This window comes from the organism of the source record quoted next, unplaced genomic scaffold (assembly GCF_019419815.1).
Source record: "Pyrus x bretschneideri cultivar Hongxiangsu unplaced genomic scaffold, Pyrus_bretschneideri_v1 Contig27, whole genome shotgun sequence".
NCBI classification, from domain to species: Eukaryota; Viridiplantae; Streptophyta; class Magnoliopsida; order Rosales; family Rosaceae; genus Pyrus; species Pyrus x bretschneideri.
Window position 1 is genome coordinate 1832650 of NW_025999579.1, and position 22606 is coordinate 1855255.

Below are 22606 nucleotides of genomic sequence, written 5' to 3' on the forward strand. Positions count from 1 at the left end.
TTCATAACCCTAGTTGCATCTCAGCAGGCAGAAATGTGTATAAAAACAAAGAAAATGAAATCCATATCAGCAAACTGCCAAATCAGTTCATGTTTTGCATCTAATCATATTCAACTCGTTAATTTTCTTCGTTTTCTCTTGGCTTTCTGACTATATTGTTAATTGGGGACGGAAAAGCATTTCATTTTATAAGTTTTATTTTTCACGAATTTCGTTCTTTGAAATTAACATCCGCTGTAGCAATCTTCAATTAAAATACCAGGTTTGACTGCCGGCAGAAAAACTTTTTGTACATGGTAAATTTCTGTCATCTTCAATATTGACAAAATTGTACCTACAAAACAAATAAACACATTTGATCAAGGGTGACAAAGCAACACGCCCACGAGGTGGGGGGGGGGGGGGGGTTTGACCAATTGATCTCCGATGCCTAAGTAAATTTCTTTGAAAATAGAGAGTTTAGGCTTAAGTGCGTACCAAAAACTTAATTGCCAGAAATTAGTGTAGATGAGTTATTTACAGGGAGGTGGTCGGCCATAAGAGGTAGGGTTTTGCCCTACATATGGTGGCTTTCCAATTGCCCAGGTGAGTCATCCGAAGTATGGATGAGGAAAGAATAATCCCAAAAATATTAAGGGGGTGTATTCAATTGAGATTTTGAGATATTTTAATTATTTTAATGAATCTAGGGGTATTCAATCAGGATTTTAAGTGATTCTCTGAAATTAAAGGTGTCACATCCTGGCCTGGGCCCCCACCACATCCTAGGTTCGACTCCACCATAGCACGATATTGTCCGCTTTGGGCCCCGATCACACCCTCATGGTTTTATTTCTGGGAACTCACACGAGAACTTCTCCGTGGGTCACCTATCTTGGGATTGCTCTCGCGCGAACTTGCTTAACTTCGGAGTTCCAATGGAACTCAAAGCCAGTGAGCTCCCAAAAGGTCTCGTGTTAGGTAGAGATGAGAATATACATATAAGGCTTACAGGATCCACTCCCATGGGCGATGTGAGATGTTACAATCCATGCCCCTTAGGTGCCCGACATCCTCGTCGGCACACTTCCGGTCAGGGATTGGCTTTGATACCAAATTGTCACATCCCGGCTTGGGCCCCCACCACATCCCGGGCTCGATTCCGCGCGAAACTCGCTTAACTTCGGAGTTTCGATGGAACCTGAAGCCAGTGAGCTCCCAAAAGGCCTCGTGCTAGGTAGAGATGAGAATATACATATAAGGCTTACAGGATCCACTCCCCTGGGCGATGTGGGATGTTACAAAAGGTGTATTCAATTAAAATGTTAAAATAGTTTATTAAAATCCTTATAAATCCGGATGTATTCAATTAGGATTTTAAAGAAGTTTATAACATTCCAGGTGTATTCAATTAGAAATTGATTATAAATAATTTGAGAAAGTTGAGGAATTAGAGGAAATTTGAGAGATTTCGTAGTGTATTTTATGCATCCACAAATCTCACATCTCCCCATGAGATTTTGAGGAATTGAATCAAAATTTTATATAGAATCTCTACAAATCAATAAATAACATATTGAATTATCTCGGAAGTATCTTTGATTGGATATGATTGTGATTCCTTCTTTGATAGAGTTGTCATTCCATTTGGAGAGTATTAAAGATAGGATTTAGTAATAAGTCCTATTTTTAATGTCTTTTTTTTTTTTTTTTGTCAAACTATTTTTTATGTCTTTCACTTTTCCTTCGTGTCATGGGGAAAAGAGCTTAATGAAGTTGTAGTCAGCTACTGAGCTGCACATGGAAATCTTTGTGGGCTTTGTCAAATTAATAAGGACCTTCTTGTCTTTTTCGAGTAAACATTCACGCGTTAACTCCAAAAAAAAATTAAATTATTTTTTAATCCACAATAGCAAATTAACTTTATTTAAATCCCACTAACTTAGCATTTTATAACTTTTATTTTTAATTAATTCCCTTTTGCTAACTAATAACTAATATGAAGATTCATTTTGATTTAGCCCCACACATATCCTTGTTAGGATCACCACTGTCTTTATTCCCTAGAGTAATTTCAGCCAAATACAAAGAAGAAATTATTTTATAACCACAATATACTCATGAGCTGGTTTGTGTCTGAAGCCGAATAAGCTAACAAAATTGATATGATTTTATATGCCAAAACTGGCTTATACACAATGCTCATTTAGGTTAAGGTTAGGTATATGAGCAATGATGATTAGCTACCGAAATAGATACAATTTTTTTTTTTGTGTCAAACAATAGATTTTATTAGATTAGATGTTAGATTGGCTAACGACAGGGTTTGAACCCACACTGTCATGAAAGAACTCAACACTTTTCTACCATTGTGATAAAATTCCACTTGCAAAATAGATACGATTTTAGTTTCACGTATTTTGTTGAACAATTTAAAGGTTACTTTTGGTGTCTAGAATTGACTTAAATTAAATAAAGGCTTTTTTATGCAAAATGGTCTCTAATATTTGCATAACTCTTCATTTTGGTTCCTAAGTTTGTCCACAATCAATCATTTTGGTCATTCCATGAAAAATCTCCATTGAATAAGGATAAAATGACAAAAATATCCTTAATTTTTGTCAAATCATTTTGGCCTATATATTGTTTATTAAATTGAGGATAGTTTTGTCATTTTAATATTTATTTAACATAACTATTCACGGAAGGACCAAAATGATTGATGGTGGATAACCTCAAGGACCACTCGTATTGATTTCAAATTTCAGAGACCAAAATCTCAGAAACTATTTTAGCTATAAAACCTTTAATAAATTATTAGATTTAGTGAATGTTGGACGGCAAACAAATTTACTTATTTTGTCAAAGGGAAGGTGAAATATAAATTAGTCATGAAATTGAAACTCAACTTTTTTAATATCTACAAAAATGGTACAATTGCAAGCTAGCGATAATCCATGAGAAATTCATTGAATAAACTTTTAACTAAGGTGACGAAAAGAATAAACTTTTAAGTTTGACGAGGAGAATATAAAAAATTGTTATATATGATAATACAAATAGTTGGTAAATGTAGCACTACTCGAAGTATATAGGATCCATTTTGCTGTACTGTTGTGCTTATTTGGAAACTTACCAGACGCTTAATTACCTAAAAGAAAATCCATACTACCATATACATATAAATATATCGAAAGGAAATCTTGCAAATTTGCAAAGTAATATGATTATGTATGTACAGAAAGCCTTTGGAGAAAACAAGAAAAATAAAACTCAATTTCCGAATCCGAAACAAAAAAATCTGTATGTACTTATCTGGAAATCATATATATATATATATATATATATATATATATATAATCTATGAAATCATCTCCTTCTCCATTTCATTTTTCTTTAAATTTACATGCTTGCTGCTGGTTCAAATTTATCTTCAACAATGGCCAAAACCCTAATCCCAAATATTTTTCTTGTGCTTGTAGTTTTGATCTCCCTGGGCACGCATGCCCTAAGTGACAAAGGCGTCGCAAGGTTTCTTCTATACCATAGAGAAAAGTTCATGGCATCACATTTCAAGGACCATCACTCCCTCGTCAAGGCTCGATTGGCCCGGGATAGGGCACGCTTCAAACTCCTTTATCGGCGTCACCTCCAGCACTCGAATTCTGCTCCATTTCTACGCCCAAACGTCGATTTCAATGAGACCAACGTGTTCGAGGAAGGCGGGGAGTACGTGACCGTTTTGAAAGTGGGAAATCCACCACAAAAAGTGCAACTTCTTGTAGACATGGGCACACCCTTCACATGGTGGCAGTGCCAACCAGGGTGCATCCAATGCTACTCAACACCACACCATATTTTTGATACGAGCATGTCATCCACGTACACTCAGACTGATTTCTTTAATGGACCATGTGATGTACAGCAGCTCTACATACAAGGTTGTGTTCATCGTGGTGAGCACCAGTGTCGTTTCAGCGTTCATTATGTAGATCGATCTGTCTCCGAAGGTATCATGGCCACAGATACCATATCTACCGATGAGGGTGTGCATCTCAGTAACAATTTCTCTTTTGGATGTGGAGGTCGTATTACAGGTACATAATATATTAACTTTAACGCTCGGATTACAAATGAAATAATCTACTATCACGTCATTTGGTGAATAAAACTTAACATGATCGTTCATTAGGTATAGACATGTTCAATGAGGCCGCGACTAGAATCCTAGGCTTCGTGCCGAGTGGATATTCATTTCCGACTCAACTCCAAGCTAACAATTTTACCTTCTGTCTGCCTTATTACAATACAACCGACGGTGGAACGTTGGACTTGAATTATTACGATGAATTGCGGTTTCAACATTCGAGTACAGCAATTCTGGACATCAGAATGGACCGTTATTATTTGTTGTTCAGTGGGATAGAAATGAACTAGGAAGCAATTCCAATTCCTCCTGAATTCTGGGAATTTGATTCGATGGTGTTGGGGGTGTGACTATTGACACAGGGACTACAATCACCAAGTTTCTCGAGAAGGCCTATGACATATTCAGGACTACTTCATCCGCAACGCTCAGGGTTTGCCTCGAGCTCCCGGCGAAGATCAGTTAGACACTTGTTTTTATGTGAAAGGTGTCTACGAGTGGACTGACCTCGTTCCCAAGGTTAAATAGTTAGAGTCATCTTTTTTTCTTTTTTTTTTTTTTTTTTTTAGAGTTACATTGATTGGTTTTCAATTAGATTTCGAAATTGATTTTAACTCATTTACCAGTTCTACAGGTTAAATTTTTGTTTAAGGTGAGGAATCCGCCGTTGGAGTTAGGACGTTCGTCAGGTTGTCATGGCTGTGAGCGACGACAAGTACTGCCTTGCATTTGCCGCCGGTGGAAGAACCTCAATCATTGGAAGCTGGCAGCTTCAGGGGTCACATATTGGATTTAAGCTTCCTAGTCATGTTCTAGGAATTCAACCTAGAAGTTGTTACTAATTTTAATTCATTAAAATGTTGCTACCACATAATTGTCTTCGGTTTTACTTGATTTAAGTTACATAGTCTACTTAGCCAATAGAAAGTGTACGGTCTAGATTCAATCCATCTTTGTATGACTCACAGGTCTCAGATGATAGCCAAGTGTCATGCCATTAGTGATGACCTAGTATGAATGGCTTGGATTGGAAATTGTGTAATGTGTAAGAGAATGTTTTGATGTGAGGTCTGCAAGAGCATTTGTGTCGCTTTCTTTTTACAATATATACAGAAATATCTGAAAATAAGGGGTGGGCACTTGGAACTGAAAATTGAAACCGAAACGGTTTGGTTTTACAATTTTGAAACGATTGCGGTTTTAAAACCGAATCACAGTGTAGGAAATAGTTTGGTTTTGACTTTAGAAAACCGCACCACAAATATTAGATGTCATGTTTTAATTGGTTATTTGTTAGAGTCTATACATTCAATATGAACTTAACCACACTAGAATATCATCACTCATCAGTCTCTCTCAAAACTCTGTCAGAATATCAAATTAACTAGTAGAGTGAGAAGATTAATTCTCCTCATAGTGAGTGTGTATAAATGTGGTTAAAAATAGAATTCCAAATTCCACACGTAAAGGATCTTAATTTCTGGTCTCGACCCGGCTATATTTGGTCAGAGTAGACATATGTTCTGCAACCCAAAATGTACGTACGTAGGAGCTCTAGTACCAGAAGAGGAATTCTTTAGTCAATTGGACAGAGAGGAAATTTTTTAAACACCAAGGCTCATCACATCTCTAACATTATTTGAAATCGTTTGAAACCGTCTTATGCATAGATAGGTGCAAATGTTAAACTGTATATTTTTTCTTAAAAACCGAACCAAAATCGTTTAAAACCATACCGAACTGAACTAAACGGTTTGGTTTCATTTCGGTTTTTTTTTTGCTTCAAAACTGCACTGAACCAAACTGCAAAAAGTTTTGGTTTCGGTTTTGGTTTTACTCAAAACCGCACTGAACCGAACTATGTCCACCCCTATCTGAAATGTTTTTCTTCCTCATTCCTTTATTCCTTCTTCAATTTCTTTGCAAATCCAGAAACTAAAAACATAACCAAACACTAAATTCCAACATGGTATCCAGAGCTTAAGGAATTGACATGTATTATGTAACATCTTGCACTTTCTTTTAGTCGACATGGAGAATGATCTAGTATGAGTAGAGGCCATGACGCTCTATTGCAATGGCAAAAAACAATTATATTTATGCACCCTTATGCAGGTTTGATCTTCACTGACTCCCTCCCCCCTAACATTTAACAATTGAACCCACTAGCACTATTGTTTGTAAAAAAAAGAAAAACTAATGCAAGTGGAGGACTAAAGAACAAAAAAAGGCATTGGCTTGAAGGATTAGGCAAGCCAAACTATACATGATAGGCTTAGTCGTTGAACAACTATTGTAACCTACCTTTGCCCACCAGAACGATTAAGAGGAACCAAAGCCCTTGATAGAGAATACAATCCTCAAATCTCGTACGATATAATACTGTGATGTCATTATCAGATAAGAGAATAGAGAAACACTTGAGTATCACGTGATGAGGGATATACTCAGTGACGTGCAATTGGGTTTAAAAAAAACCCGTGTTTACGGAAATTATCTCCAGACCGGACCATTCTTGTTTTTTTTATTTGGGTACAAAAGTAGGCCCATTATTAAACTTGGTATTTGGGCTTAAATCTAGAACCCAAAATCTTCCTTCCTCCGAAGTCCCAAAGGGTTTAAGCTGCCCAACCAAAAACCCTCAAAAATCAAAAGGGAAGGAACCACCAGTAACCATTTTCCTCTCACCAAAAATGGCTTCCTCTTCCATGGCCAGGCTCTCGAGGACGCTCTCTCGTTCTATGCAAGCAAACTCCAGGACTTTACTCTCCATGCGCTTCTACACCACCACTACCACCACCGGCACCTCCTCCTCCAGCAGTGACAGCTCCGACTCGGACGAGTCCAACCCTCTCAAGTCGGAGGCAGAGTCAACCTCGGGCGACGCCTCCCAACCGCCGCCTCCGTCCGATGAACCCATTCGAAGAAGCTTCATCTACGATCGCCCGCTCGAGAACGGCCTCGACGCCGGCATTTATAAGGTACATTTCAATTCAGTGTCACCGTTCCGATGATTTACTAGTCTCAAAATTTAAGGATTTAGGGTTTTAATTGTGTGCATCCGCGGGTGTATATGTGCAGGCGATTTTGGTGGGGCAGGTGGGGCAGAGTCCTTTGCAGAAGAGGCTGAAGAGCGGGGCATCCGTAACCATGTTTTCAATTGGGACCGGCGGGATTCGGAACAACCGGCGGCCGTTGGATAACGAGGACCCGGTGGAGTATGCGAACCGCTGCAACTGTCCAGTGGCACCGCGTGTGTGCATTTATCCGGACCGGCTTAGCATGATTGCCATGAAGAATGCTGTGCCTGGGTGAGAGGTTTTTTTCTACAGCTGTTATCATGTTCTAATTTGCGTTACTTTTTCTGATTGTGTATGATATATGACCATCTTTACGTAAAACAGATCGCGTTTTCCGAAAAAAGGATGAATCGTTTTTGTACAAATGTGTGTAAAATGGATTTGGACTAGCTTTTGTGTGATTAGGAAGATTTGGTAGTGCTTTTGTATAATGGAGACTAGGAAAATTGTTGATATCGGCAGAAGTTGGAAGGGTTACGAGCAATTTTTGGTATTTGATTCGAAATGGAACATTAGGAAGTAAGGACGGTTTGCTGGAATCAGTCGAAATTGTAACATAGTGACCAGGTAGAGACGTATAGAGGGAGTGGGGAATAGTGTCTTTTGGGATGCATCAAATTGATGGAAGAAGAGTTGTTTGAGTTGCCGTAATTCTGGACGTGATGAAGGAAAGTAAATAACAGATTCTTTGGCTTGAGGTTTGAAGTTGCCGTTTTAATAACATTCTGGTTTGTCATTGCAAAGAATGTATCTGTTTTGCGTTTGCAATAATTTGTCATAACTTAACTCCGCTGCATCTTTCTTATGGTGATCATGGCCTCCTTCCTCAAGTTCAGAACTTTGGTTTTGTTATTTGGAGATAATCGTTTCTGCAGTTGGCGATGACATATTGAAATTTGATATGTTGCAGTTCGATTATATATGTGGAAGGTAATCTGGAGACCAAAATCTTCGCTGATCCGGTTAGTGGGCTTGTTCGACGAGTTAGAGAGATTTCTATTCGCAGAAACGGTATGTACTTATCTATTTACATTGTCTAAGATACGCTTTGTATACTCAACCTGAATATCTATATGTTATACTTCTCATCATGTTGATACATTCTTTTGCCCGTAATTCGCAGGTCGCCTTGTGTTTTTGGGCAAAGGTGATGGTGCTGAGCAATCACCAAAATGGGGGCTCAAAGGTGTTGGCTACTACTAAAAAGCTTTGTTTTAACCTTTAAGCGGCACAGATCTGCTCGACGAAAGACCAATTCTTTCGTTTGTAATTAACGTTCTGTTGCATCCCAAGTAGCTGAGATTGAGATTTCTTGTTCCAAACATGGCTGTTAAACTTCTCAATCCGATTCAACAATTCGCTCTCTTTTCAATCTGTTTCGGCATGCTCAAATTTAGATTGCATCCTCCTTACAAGGTGAAATTCTAAGCTACTATAATTTACGGATAAAGAGACCTGAAAATAGTTGCAAAAAAGGTGGGCACACTTCCCCTGACGAACTAGCCTAATCCACATTGGTATTTCGGATTGACCGTTGTCGTATGTTGAGGACACAAAATTTGGACCTTCCAATGCATTTGGATAAGCTTTGGGTCTTTCTTAACCACGAAAAATCTCCACGTCCAAAAGAAAGAGAATAAAGAAAATTGTAGGAAGATTTCTTCTTCCAAAACAGAGATGTTACCAAGCCCGAAATTCTTGCAATCGTCCAGGACCTCCACTCAATGCCTTCATCTTCCAACGCCATCGCCGCCTCCTCCGCCGCCCATTCCACAACTCCAAGGCGTATCCACTTCCTCATCTTTTCCTTCCATCAAACAGTGCAGCAAAGTATCGCGCAGAGAGCTCGTGATTCGTAGCAATTCTCTGTTACTTCTCCTCCTCGGCTCGCAGAGTGTAGAGGGTTTGTTGCCGTCTAAAGCACGAGCCGAGAACTTGGAAGACACCAATAGCAATGAAGAAGCAGCAGAAACTTTAAACGCTACTGCGAGTGCTACTTGCGTTGATAGAAGCCCGACAAAGCGTGCATTTCTCGATATATCAATTGACGGAGAACCTGTTGGTCGGATTATAATTGGGCTACATGAAGACGATGCTCCAGTTGGCGCTGCTAGATTTGGTAGTCTTGTCAGCGGAGCTGCTGGCACTAGCTACAGAAGGAAAGAGTTCGTTAAGATTATGCCCAACTATGTTCAGCACGGCGGAGTGAGATCTTTCGGTGTAGACGCTGAGCTTGCAAAGAAGACAGGAAGCAATTTGGAAGTTGATAGTCTCAATGAAGAGTGGGAGAGATTGAACGAAAAGTGTCCGGGCATCAAGAACAAGGCCGGAACTGTGAGCATTATCGTGAGAGACCCGTTGAAACCACCCCCGAAGATAAAGCTGGTTGCGCGGAAAGGGAAGCTGGAGATTGATCAGGAGGAGGTTGGGACAGCCCCGAATGGAACGGAGTTCGTGATCACTACGAAGGATTCGCCTGAGCTCGATGCTTCAGCTTTGGTGGTCGGAACAGTCTTAGAAGGTAAGGAGGTCGTGGAGAGGCTGGGGCAGGTAAAAACCGTGCAGGAGAACACTAGTTCACCGTATTTCAGGTGAGTACTACACCTCTGTATTGTTACGTATCGCCTTTCCCAATTTGTGATGATATACACTGACCATCCACCTTCCGGTGGCTGGCAGGGTGGCCAAGCTGATCGGAGATAAGAGAGCTGTTGTGGCAGAAAGAGGATTCAACCGGCCTTACGCGAAGGTGATTGTCACAAACTGCGGCTTGATAAAGTAACAGAATCTCCGTCGCGGCATTTCTTTTTTTCTTTCCATTTTTGTAACAAGAGACTTTCACCATTCTATCCATCAAAATTTCAAATGCTATGTTTATCAAAATTGTAAGAACGTTACAGTTTAATGCACAGGCTGCACTCGAGCGATAAAGGAATGTAACGAACTTACACTCTAATCTTGTAAATACGACATTTTTAAGCTCTCGAGTGGGACTAATGCCACGAGAGGGACTTTCGAATGGAGACATTACAATCTAACCTCTCTAATATCAACCGATTCTGTACCTGCTTGAGTCCCATTTTACAGGCAACCAAAAATCACCCATCTATTGATCCGAACTTCGAGTTGTTAAAACAGTTGGCTTCATTCTTTTGGGAGATGGAGACATGAAGAGATTTCTAATTGAAGTGATAGGGTCATCAACCTGCATGATTGATCAAATATCAAATGATGACTCTCTTCAGAATGCAAACCTAAATATACGTGCAAGAACACAGACAGGCTACAATTGTGCAAAGATGCGTGCGAGTGTGTGCTACACTATGATGGGAACTGGAACTAGAAGTGCCAGTCTGGTAGATGAGTTCCAAAACATAGGCTGAGAAGGGCGCTGCCCATCTCCATCAACATGTAGCCATGTAGGCACACAAGGTACTATTTAGCATATCACTAGGACAGTAGAAGTGGGCTGCAGAATACCTTAATTATGGATGCTGACGAAGGAGAGCCGCCTTCCTGACGTTGTAAAGCAGATAGTGTTTGCTTCCATCCAGGTGCCCCATTACCCGTTGATGCAATCCAAGGACAGAAATATCTGTGCTGCCTGATAGGATCAAACTCCATCCTGCTATCAGGCACTACATGCTTTAGGTCCTTCCCTGGAAGAATAGACAAAGCAAATTATTAAAACATATTTTGGTACCGTAAGGGAATTCTAGCACTGACAAGAGTATAGGAGGGCGTGTTTGCATACGAATTACAGGCTGCTAACATCATTTTTTATTATAAAATCTAGACCAATTAGCCAACTGGCATCAGCTTGAGGTTATAGTTGGACCAAATATAACAGATGCAAAAGCTATATAGTTTACGTTAATGTTTGCATTCAATAAGAAAGCAATAAATATTGCTTACCACTACTGCAGGCCACAAGTTCATTGTTTGCAGGAATCTGCACTATGCCTTCACTAGCCTCCTTGTTTGAGGTGGGTTGGGGATCATTTCTGGAGCTGCTAAGATCTGCATTAGCTTCAAAGCTAGATGGAAGACTAGGAGACTCACGTTCTTCGCTGTGCTCTACAATGGTTCCTGAATGTAACAAGTCTCCCTTGCAAGAAACCATCACAAGTGAGTCACTTTTGTCCATTTCACCATTTAAATGTGTGACATTCGCATCAGGGGTTCCAGGGCCACTCACTTCTGAATTCTCCAGTCCACCATTCCCTGCATTTTCTTGGTAGTGATCTTCCTCTTTCTCCATCTGGGAATCAGATTGCATACCTTCCTGGCCAACAGACAAACAATCTCTCAATTCAGTATCATATGAAATCCGAGCCCTTAAATTCCGACCAATAACAGGCAACAAAATTTTTGCTTTGAAATTCTGATTTGTAGGTGGAGGACCCCCTGCAATTGTCAAATTTAAATTTGAGAATCTGTCCCTTGGCAATGTTGCACCATCTATGCCAGCATTTAAAATATCTGTCCTACTGTCGCAGTGACTTTCAGTGTTTGAATCATGGGTTCCAGAACGACTTTCAGAGTTTACTTCTGCATATCCAACTAATCTGAAACATTCCACAGGCCGTGGAACGGTAGAGAATGCCCATAATCCAACACTGGCTCCACAAAGCTTGCAGTCTAAAACAACAGAATTGTGTTCAGCCTGTATACTGGTATTGTGTGACTTCATAAGTTCATCATTACTAGCAGAGTGCATATTGATGCCCAGATTCTGTCTGTTGGTAGCTGAATAATTCAGTCTATTCTCAGAGTCAACAACATAAGGTAGTAAACGAGGTTCCCAGCCGCATAAACTTATGAGCTTTTGTGCCTGAAAAAAAAATGCTTTAAAACGTCATTGGTCTACATGAAGAAAGCAAGAATGCTAGAAACTGATAAGACAGACTTCTAAAAAACAAATCCAAAAGTGTTAAGAATTAAAGTCAGAAGATATGAAACAGCAATGCACAAATACATCCAAATGAAGATGTACATGAACAGGCGTGCAACTAAACAGGCACATACCTGATAATATAACTTGGCAGAATCTACACTGTCTTCATTGTCAGAATGTTCTGTTCTAGAAATGTCTCCAGACCCATTGCCATAAAACATTGAAGACTGTCCAAGAAATTGCTCTAGCTGAGGGCTCTTCATGTACTCAATGGCTGAAGAAGAAATCACAGGGAGAACTGAGAGTTCTAAAAGAGCATAGCAGTGTTCTCTAAATTTATCAACTAAAACTGGAGGTGGCGTAGGTGGAAACTCTGCCAGTGTTTCATCACATGCGTTGTCAATCCACGGACAGAGTATCTTATGCCCATTGTCAAGCCTTAAACTAAACACCAAAGCTGCCTTCTCAACTGGGAAACACAGGAAATCGGTTTACTTTACTATGAATATATTATTACAATATATTGTTACTTAATTTTACAGCATGGGTTTAATTGGAGGGAGATTTCACATAAAGAGAGACATAACATGCCTTGCTGCTGATTCCAAGATGACGGAGTAGAAAATAAGAGGCGTGCTCCGCACGATTCACACGCTAATATATCTGCATCCACATTGATCCAGCCTCTTCTGGCACAATTTAAAGCACTCACCACCTGTTCAAAGCTGGCAAATTCTTGTTTGTACATCCAAAAAAATTAAAGCTTTGTATTAAACAACGGCTCCACTGCAAACGACTCAATAAAGCCACTGTAGCTGTTTCAACATTACCCTAATTTTCACTAACCAGGGGCTAATTTCCAGACAGCATTTGTATTCGCCTATTCGGAGCTATTTTTGCAAACTAACAAGTAAACACTAACATTACAAAACATGTCATATTGGAAGACAGAATTCTAACCTTAGGCTTGGCAAACCAAGTCATGGACTTGAATGTAGCTACCCTCCTCATAAGATCCCCACGGTCCCACGGCCTACACAGCGGAGCAGGAGTCGCCACAGCTGGAGCTGAAAAATGCCGGGAGACCTCCATTCTATCGCCTCTCGATTTCGCTTCCACCAGTGCCAATGCGGATGAGGGATTTGCTCGCTTTTTGCCTCTCGAAGTTTGTACACCAGATGAACTGTTAGCAAAAAAAAAAAAAGGGCGAGAATTCCATGATTTGGCCACTAATTACATCAAAATTTCCATAAAATCTGAAGAAAAAGAAACAGAAAACTCGATTTATCGTAATTTTATTCAATATCTTGGATTATATGAAATAGTCAGGGATTTAACTAGCACTTGATAACACAAGTATAAAAATAAAAATTCTCTATTTGCAGCGCATTTTCTCGGGAAACAAACGGAAAACGAGCGAGAAAATTAAGAGCAAAATTGAAAAGAAGTATATATAGATAATATATACATATAACACAAACCTGGAATCGGAGCTAGGCGTAGATTTGGGAGCGAAAAATAGCTTGTCCATGATCGAGTGGAACTTTTTCTCTGAATCTTTCGACATTTTTTATTTCTTCTCACTTTCTTTTTTCCAGAAGAAGCTATGAAATTTGTTTCAGAGAGTTCAGAGTTCAGAACCTAGCAAGCGCTCCGATACGACGTCGTTTTCTGGTGGGGTGATTATGATGGATATCGTTTCACTTGTTTCTTTGCAGAAATTTTTTATTGTGACAAGAATAAGAGTGGTATACCATGTGTTTTTATGTAAATCGTAGAAAATTTTATTTTTTAAGTTATTAATTTTTTAATATACATACTCCATCGTTTGCATAGTGACACGTGATGTATCATGTGCTTACCACATTAAAATTCTCAATCTATTTTTCCGTTGCAATTTTTTAGCGGTAATTGACTCGTAGGGCCTCGAGGAGAGTTTGGGTTGGGCGGGTAGAACATGATCCAATTAAATAAGATTTGGGCCATGATGGCTACGGCAAAGTTGATGAACTGAAGAAGTAAAAAGACGTAATTAGAGAAATAATCCCTGAATTATTGCACAAATTGACGAATAGGGCAAGTGTGCAATATATTTGTTAACTTTCGGACTCCAAAAGCTAATATTTAAATTTAGGGGCAAAAACATAACTCATGAATCATTCTACAGTTTATTTTGACCATAATGAATCATTCATTAATTTAACTTGTTTTTCGTTTAACCAATGATTCGAATTATTGAAATGCCAGACAGTCACACGTGACTTTCTAAAATATTCAATTCCATATATCCAGAAATTTGAATTAAGGTACGAAAGCTAGTTTCACTCAGCAGCCTCATCATCTCAGCTGCCATTTGAAAAACACTTGTACCAAGTCAAAGATGGGGAGATAAGGGTTTTGTTTTCCTCTCGAACTCAAACCGCTACATCCATGCACCTCCACTTTTTACTCCCAAGAATCCTCACTTTTTACCCACCCGCAGTAAAAAACTAATTATCCATTTACCGAGCCTCACCCCTTCTTAACTCCCTCACAGTATAAATTGCAGTGCTCCCTTCCACATTCCATCAAACTATACGGCTCGTTTTGTTCTTGATAGGCAAAAGAGTGAGCTCCCTGCACAGTCCAAATGGCAACCTCCAAAGCATTTCTCTTCTTTTTTCTTCTTTCTACATCCCAAGTCCTTTTTGTATCTTGTACCAAATTCGAAGTTGGAGGCAAGAGTGGATGGGAGGTCCCGAAATCGAAGAACGGCCAACAAATGTACAACGAATGGGCTTCGAAAAACCGGTTCAAGGTCGATGACGCTCTCTGTAAGTCACTCTTCACTTACGTCAGAACAAAAATGATGATAGTCACTGTCATTAGTTGCACGGAATAAAATGGTATATACAAAGACATATCAGTCTTGATGCGTTTTTTATCGACCTTGTTTTGCGTAACTCATGTCAGTAACTATTGTAGGGTTTTCTTCTATTGAAATCAAAAGCTTCTTGCCCAAGATAAGATTCCTATTTAATTTGTTTTAAGTAACGTTTTGCTATGCTTTCTTCATGGACTTAGCCTTCAATTACACCAAAGACTCGGTGATGGTGGTGACCAAGGACGAGTACGAAAAATGCCACTCTGCCCATCCCATCTTCTTCTCCAACAACGGTGCAACTACGTTCACACTGGACCGGCCTGGTTTGTTCTACTTCGTCAGCGGAGTTGCTGGGCACTGCCAGAGAGGGCAGAAGATGATCATCAAGGTCTTGGAGCCGGCAAGCCCGCCTCAATCCGCTGATCAGAACGCAACGGACCCGTCACAGCCGAAGCATGGTTCGGCTGCAACGGCGGCCATCTCCTCTGCAGCAACTCTTGTGTTCTGCATGGTGTCATTTGTTGTGGTCTTTTTCTTCTAGTTGCAGTGATACGCGATGGTTTTTAATTATCTGTGTTTTTCCGTACCCCTAATCTGATTTTGGTCTTTTGAGATTAGAAGAGTGTAGACTTGAACTAATTTGGCTTTATGAATTTTAATCTTTTTTTGGAAGTATGACAATTTTTCCATAGATTACGATAAATGTTGATGGATGCCTCAATCGTTCTCACATAATTTCAAAAAAAATTAGAGTGATTCTCACCTTATTAACCTCAAGTATATCCTTATTTTTTTCCAAGGTTCTAAAAAACGCTAGACGCTAGTCAGGCGGTGGGTTAGTGCCTAGCGCCTATGCGGCTCTAGGCGGATTTAGGTAAATTTCTTTTATATCTTGTAAATAAGTTAACAATTTAAAACCACATAAAATGCAAAATAGGAGAAAATGAGGAAATATAGTAATGTGGATACATTTTTTTTTTAATTAAAAAATTAAAAATAAAAATAAAAATAAAAAAAAAAACAACTCCTAGCCGCCAGCCCTCCTAGGGCCGCCTAAAGCCCAACCAATTTGCAAGAAAACGCCTCGGGTCACCATCGCTCAGCGCCTAGGCCGTTTTTTAGAACATTGTTTTTTTCGTCTCAGTTTCATACTTGAATTTTGATTTTTCTAACACTTTAGTACTTCTGTTATGTTTTCCATCAAGTTCTACATTAAGTGATGAAGTGACATAACTTTGGCCTATCATATTTGTCACGTGATGAGAGATTCTCTTGAAAATCCAAGCTTGCCACCACGTCGTCACTTAACGGAAAACTTAACAAAAGTATTAAAATGTCAAGAAACATCAAAGTTTAGCTATGAAACTAAGACGAAAATAACTAAAAGCTTAGCTGTTGTCAAGAAACATCAAAGTTCAACTATGAAACTGAGACAAAAATAACTAAAAGTAGCAAAGTGTGGATTTCAAGATAAGTGGTAAAGTGAGATTACCCAAAAATTTATTACAAACACATTATTCTTCCAAGCTAGATAAAGGAAAGAGAGTTTAAACCCGAAACTCGACAAGTCGGTGAGAAAAGCCACAATCCAACACTTGCAACCTTGCAACAGAAATCTTGTAATTTAAAGCACATAGAAAAGTCAAACGATTTGGGATTGCAATTCGAATTGATATATCAAAACTCGTCAAAAGACAAATCAATTTTAATTTACAAAGTAATAACTCGGGAAGAAGAAGCGCATTGAAGCCATCGATCAAAATTGCGTTTTACAGTCTCGGTTTCGGCTTCAAAACCTCGGTAGAAAATAACAAAATTGTTGCAAAAGAAAAGAAAGAAGCAGAATTGCTGCACACACAAGGCTCCTCTAATGCCTTATGAATTGTCTATCATCTCCGCCTTTTCGATTGCCGTAAGGATTGCTCTCACTGAATCCATTTCGACTTCCTTCTTTACGCGTCTTCTTCCTGAACTTTGATTTACTGCTGTCTAAGTTCAAATGCACCTTGGGTGGATTAGAAAAACAAAAAGAAGCCGCAACCGCCTGCCCAATTCCAACAAACATTGAGATATCAGGATGGATAGCATTCGTGTTTTCCTACGAAAATCTCTTTTATCTTTACACAGTAAACGTTTAGATGAAAAGATAAATAACTTCATATCAAGAAAAAGACGGGTACCTGCAGATCAAGCCGGTGTACATTAAAGATGTCCTTCATAGAGTGTGAATTGTATGCTAATAAATAAGATGTATACGCCTCTTTTGCTGAATTATTCAGGTAGTGATTCTTTTGAACCATCTGCTCCTGCATCAGTTGAAGCAATGCATAAGTTTCCATGGACCTAGTTATTGCATGATAATGGAAAACAATCGAACACGAAATTACCAGTTTTGACTGCACATTCTTCAGCTTCTTTTCATTAAAATCGTATGGTTTAACGGGCACATTTGCAGCCTGTAAACAAAAATGAATATGAATTGAAATGGAGAAAAAGCATCACACAGCAGATAGAAAACCTAAACAAAAGCTAGATATTGCTTACAACCTTCTGTAAAACATTTTAGCTATAAATCATACCTTCAAATAGCGAATGAATTGCAACTCTTCGGGAATGAGGAAAAGTAATGCCTTTCCTGTTGCACCTTCCCCTCGAGCTGTTCGACCAACCCTATGGATATATTCCTGCAAGTACATACCCCATGATACGCTGTTATTCAGCATGGACGAAGAATCGCTAGATACTCAAACTACTAGAAATCTGTTAGAAAGAAGGAATAATAGATACCGTCGGTTCATCTGGAGGATCAAACTGCAAAATCCAGTCCTACAAGCAAAGAAAAGAAAAGAAAACAAAAGAAAGAAGCAGCATAAGATTACCGTGAGCATTCGTAAATGTAAATATTGCTAATAGGATAAAGAGGAGGGGGCAAGGAAGATGTCTGGGAAGGGGCTGATATCTCAATGAATGTTGCCAATATGGTGAAATGAATAAACATACTCGTTGCTGTACATAAAATAACTGAATGATGAAAAAAAAAAAAAAAACTAATGATAACCATAATTTTCGTAAGTTTAATCCTGTCCTGTTACAGAAAGGAAAAGGAAATTTACCACAGAAGGAATATCCAGTCCACGAGCAGCAACATCAGTACAGAGTAAGATTCCTTTCTCTGCTTTACAGAAGTCAAAAAAAGTAGTTGTCCTCTTCTGCTGCTTTTGCTTTCCATGGATATCAAAGCATTCCACATTAACGTATCTAAGAAGTTCGGAGTGGAATTTCACTGAGTTACAAGATGAGAAGAAGACCATAACTTTCTTAGACGTATTCTTTGTCAGGAAAGAATATAAGAGAAGAAATCTCTTAGCACTTGGGACAACACAATATCCTTGTTCCAGCCCTTCATTGGTGACCTACAATTCACACAATCTCGTCATTCCACTGATTAGGGCTAAATCACAAGAAATAAAAAATTTGGAGAGAGTACAAGGTAAATTTTAATTCATAACAGATATGAACATTAAATGCATGTAAAATGAGGAAAACATAATCAAACTGGATTCCTACCTTTGACCTCCCCTCATCCACATCAACATAGATAGGTTTCTGATCTTTTCGAAATGACAACTTAACAAGATCTTCAACCTGTAGGTTTAACAAGAAAAGAATTATCAGAACAAAGCACTCGTATAACAAATGGGCGCACAAAGTTTTGTTGACTCAAAGATACAAAAGTTAGAGAATTATTTAACTGTGTTTAAGCCAAAACATTTAAAAACAATGCAGAAAGCAAGATATTGGATGCTATCCAATAAGGATACAATACACTAACCTTCTTAGTTTGGGTTGCTGAAAATAAAGCTGTTTGCCTATCCTGCACATCCATTAGCAATTCGATTAGCCAACGCATATTACCAAGTAAAACTCATTTTGAAATGGCACCTAAACCATAAAACTAATGTATCCAGGCCAATTTCTGAATAAAATCAAACTCAACTAACCAAACTTCAAGCTCCTCTTAATTAAAAAATTAAAAAAAAAAAAAAAACAGAAGCATATGTTGCTTTACATCTAAGGATTGCAGCCCTCGAGTCTTTGTCACAGAAGAGGTAGAAAACTAAATAAATTTACCTTTGGCAGAATCTTGACAATCTGTTTCATTTCCTCCTCAAAGTTTGCTTCCAATAACCTGTCAGCTTCATCAATCACAAGGCACTGCAAGTCCAGGACAACAATGAAATCAAAGATTGACAAATTTCTGTGATGTCATGATGTGGTACATCTCAATCAAAGATATTTAGCTTAACCACATCAAGAAGCTAATTCTTTTCTCTAACATAACAACACAAACTGCAGTAGGATCAGAAAATACGGCTCAATATTTCAGTAAAAGGATTAACAACAACAGCAGAATATTCCGAAGTCAAGGAAACAGTAGTTAGAATTTGCTTCCAATCAGAAAGTCAACTGTACCCATCAGAACCATTTCAGAAAATAACCACTGAAAAACATTTTGAAACAACTAAAACAATATTTCTGACGAATAGATGTGAAGCACCTTCAAGTTCTTATATATGAATCCCTTGGTATTCTGGAGATGGTCAAGAAGTCGACCGGGGGTTGCAACCAATAAATTTACTCCTTTTACAATACGTTCTGCTTCCCCTCTCCTAGCTGAACCTCCAATAACCAAGCCAAGAGTCTGAGAGTGATACTTTAGAAGGTCCTTTGCCACAGCATGAGTCTAAATTAATTGCAAAAGAAAAATAGTCAGAGACGAATAAAGGGGTTCAATGGTAAATCCCACGATGCGACGTTATAAAAAAGTCTCTTGAACTGGACCAAGCTCCATCATGATATTGGAAGAAAATTTAACATGTCGCTACAAAAAAGAACAAAATGCAGGGGTTTTCACCTGTATTGCAAGTTCCCGTGTTGGGCAAATCACAACAACACCCATTCCGTTACGAGGAGCAAAATGTGTGTTATATAGCAGCTCCACAGCTGGTATTAGAAAAGCAAGAGTTTTACCGGACCCTGTCCTTGCAGCTCCGAGGACATCTTTTCCAATCAAGAGCGGTGGGATTGCTCTAGCTTGAATCTGCATTAGTAATATATTGTATATTCAATTCATCCCAAATCATCAACAACTTTTTTAGAACTGAAAACTGAAAGATATCTCAACGAACACACACATTTCTCATCAAGTACAAACCCTAAAATTCTCTGAAATTAGTAAGTTCTCAATTCGTATAAAAAAAACATACTTTTCGATCAAGTAACTCATAATAAGAAATCCCATAAACAAAAGGGAACTTTAACGAAAAACTACTAGTACCGTTCACTTTAACGGAAAACTATATTTTCGATCAATCATGGTTATTTTCGTTCTTAAACAAAATTAGGCTAGAAGTTACCGAAATCAAATTCGAGACGGCAAATTACCTGAGTCATATACTGAAACTTCATTTCTTCAATGGCCTTGTAAGTGTTCTCAGACAAGTTCAACGAAGCAAACGACTCTGTGGTCATAATCCCAGTCCCTCCACCGCCACTATTCACCTTCTTCTTCTTCTTCTTCTTCTTCTCCTCCTCCTCCTCCTCTTCCTCCATTGCTTCTTCCCTCTCCTCATCTTCTTCATCTTTGTCCTCGACGGGGCTTTGATCCTCAACTTCCTCTCCCTTCAATTTCTTCACCTTCTTCCTCTTCTTCTCACTCTCGCCCTTAGCCGGTTCGCCGTTAGGGTTTTGAGGCTCCAGATATTCTTGTTGCTCTACACCCGCCAATTCCGACGGTTTCTTTGCTCTGTTTCTCTTGCGCTTCTTCTTCTTCGTCTCGTCCTCCGAAGGCGCGTGAAGGTTTGGGTCTGTCATTCCGACTAGTTCTCCAAGGAATATGGGTTTGAATTGGGGTTTCACAGTTTCAGGGGGCGCAGAGGAAGAAGACGAGCTTTCTCTCGCAGCACAGAGACGTTGAGAAACTGTGGAGATTTCCGTAGGGTTTGGGCGTTACTTGTTAAACCCTAGCTGCGACTGTACTCGCTCAACTCGAACAGCCACAAACCCAAAAGCCCTAGGCCTCAGCCTCTTAATAGAACTAGTCATTTGGGCCTCACTCGGTGTTTAAACTTTCCAAGTTTTGAAGCAAAACGGCCCAACGAAAGCTCTTAACTAACTGAGATTTAATCATCTCAACAATTTACTCGTGAAAAAGAAAATATGCGGGATAGTGACTTCAATAAAAAATTTTTATGGAAAACTAATGAAATGGTTTGAAAGTTTGAGTTTTAACGATAAGGGCAAAATAAAGGGTAAAGTAAATATTACTAGGATTGACTTTTTAGTGTAAAAATGTGGTTTTTCGTTAAAATGAACATTACCAGAAATTTTTCGTTAAAGTTTCTTTTTTTTTTTTTTTTAAATGTTATGCCTATTTTCTATTAATCTTCACTGTTGATTTTATTAACAATTACAAAACTTACAGAATGTGTACGAGGTGAGAAAAAATGTGTTAAAAATCATTTTCTTGTTCTTAATTAGCACATTCATAACATACCATACCATTTTATGATTTGGTGGGGAAAAGTTGAATGCATGTATGAAAGATGTGGTGGCACCAAAAACGCACCAAATAATGGTACTTTGTTTGAAAGCAAACCATGCTTTAATCATAAGGGAATCATTTTATTATATTCAAATTACACACAAATTACTAAATATAAATATGATTATGACCTACTACTCCCACTTTAATATACTCACCAATTTTCATAATTCAGTTGCATGATGCTCTGAGTTCAAATCTTCTGTACTCGTTGTGTGTGTCGCTTCTTTGTGGTCTTTATTGTTGTTTGACATGTGTGAATAAACTTAAATGTCCTCAACCTTGTTAACACGTGTTAATAAATTTATACGTCATCAACTTTGTTGTCATAAACTTAACACAGATCAATTAATAATAAAGATCACAAAAAACAAAATGAATGCACAAGATTTGATCTGAGATGGCTTTCCTTGGAAGGCAGATTTTATGAAATTAATAGTAACAAAATCATACTCCATGAGTGTAATTATGATCCACTCACTCCACCAAATCCTAGTTAAAACATGTGTACCAAAATTTCATTGACTATAAAGCTAAATTAACGGAAAGTATTCACTATGCAGCAAAAGGTGGTCGATCCGCCGTCTGTCCATCAAATATATACAGGAAGTGACCCTTTTCATCGAGTCTCACCCACTACATCTTGATCGGGAGAAATATTGTTGTACTGGTACGTTTTCCTCTCACATAGAATGAACTTCTGCGTACGTATGAGTATCAATTTTTGTGAGAGGACACCATACTTCAAGTACATATGTCCTTCACATAGAATGAATTATTCATGCATGTGAGTTCCGCCTCTTGTGAGAAAACATCAAACTCGCATCCAAACTTTCTTTTATGTACAAGTGAGAGTTAAAATTTTAGCCTAGAAAGGGTTTAAAAGTCTCAATTCAAAACGCTATCTTAATTTTACAAAAATTACTCCGTCGTGCGGTAAGCAACTGACCACCGTTGTTTGGGTTTGGTATGGTGTTGTCGTCATCATCCTTTTTCTTAAACCTAAATTCCAAGCATCTCTAACTTTCTTCTTCTC

The 22606-nt window shown here is 38.6% G+C and overlaps 6 protein-coding genes across 7 annotated transcripts; 4 read left to right on the top strand and 2 right to left on the bottom strand.

Annotated features, from left to right (window-relative positions):
• Positions 1–3418: 3418 nt before the first annotated feature.
• LOC103931722 (protein ASPARTIC PROTEASE IN GUARD CELL 2-like) lies at positions 3419–4592 on the top strand. Its single transcript, XM_048587896.1, has 3 exons — positions 3419–4076; positions 4172–4378; positions 4489–4592. Exons 1-3 carry the CDS (start codon positions 3419–3421, stop codon positions 4590–4592), a joined length of 969 nt encoding a protein of 322 aa, XP_048443853.1.
• Positions 4593–6762: 2170 nt separating this feature from the next.
• On the top strand, positions 6763–8580 carry LOC103929953 (single-stranded DNA-binding protein, mitochondrial-like). Its single transcript, XM_009339226.3, has 4 exons — positions 6763–7107; positions 7208–7437; positions 8117–8217; positions 8330–8580. Exons 1-4 carry the CDS (start codon positions 6820–6822, stop codon positions 8407–8409), a joined length of 699 nt encoding a protein of 232 aa, XP_009337501.2. The 5' UTR covers positions 6763–6819; the 3' UTR covers positions 8410–8580.
• Positions 8581–8852: 272 nt separating this feature from the next.
• LOC103929968 (peptidyl-prolyl cis-trans isomerase CYP26-2, chloroplastic) lies at positions 8853–10089 on the top strand. Its single transcript, XM_009339246.3, has 2 exons — positions 8853–9797; positions 9886–10089. Exons 1-2 carry the CDS (start codon positions 8884–8886, stop codon positions 9986–9988), a joined length of 1017 nt encoding a protein of 338 aa, XP_009337521.1. The 5' UTR covers positions 8853–8883; the 3' UTR covers positions 9989–10089.
• Positions 10051–13746, bottom strand: LOC103929961. Its single transcript, XM_009339235.3, has 7 exons — positions 13585–13746; positions 13064–13286; positions 12695–12818; positions 12235–12572; positions 11122–12040; positions 10687–10865; positions 10051–10411 (listed from the first exon to the last, which is right to left on the bottom strand). Exons 1-7 carry the CDS (start codon positions 13668–13670, stop codon positions 10313–10315), a joined length of 1968 nt encoding a protein of 655 aa, XP_009337510.2. The 5' UTR covers positions 13671–13746; the 3' UTR covers positions 10051–10312.
• Positions 13747–14538: 792 nt separating this feature from the next.
• LOC103929978 (mavicyanin-like) lies at positions 14539–15540 on the top strand. Its single transcript, XM_009339257.2, has 2 exons — positions 14539–14916; positions 15167–15540. Exons 1-2 carry the CDS (start codon positions 14733–14735, stop codon positions 15505–15507), a joined length of 525 nt encoding a protein of 174 aa, XP_009337532.1. The 5' UTR covers positions 14539–14732; the 3' UTR covers positions 15508–15540.
• Positions 15541–16687: 1147 nt separating this feature from the next.
• On the bottom strand, positions 16688–21007 carry LOC103929988 (DEAD-box ATP-dependent RNA helicase 51). 2 transcript variants are annotated; one of them, XM_048588086.1, is made up of 13 exons: positions 20412–21007; positions 19882–20067; positions 19525–19710; positions 19098–19181; positions 18799–18840; positions 18534–18611; positions 18080–18379; positions 17754–17792; positions 17546–17650; positions 17354–17422; positions 17240–17272; positions 17147–17197; positions 16688–17010 (listed from the first exon to the last, which is right to left on the bottom strand). In XM_048588086.1, the coding sequence occupies exons 1-13, from the start codon at positions 20838–20840 to the stop codon at positions 16834–16836; spliced, it is 1779 nt and encodes a 592-aa protein (XP_048444043.1). In that variant the 5' UTR covers positions 20841–21007; the 3' UTR covers positions 16688–16833. The 2 variants fall into 2 exon arrangements, with proteins under 2 accessions (XP_048444043.1, XP_009337542.2); XM_009339267.3 differs by having other exon boundaries at positions 17147–17272; positions 20412–21006.
• Between the last annotated feature and the right edge of the window lie 1599 nt (positions 21008–22606).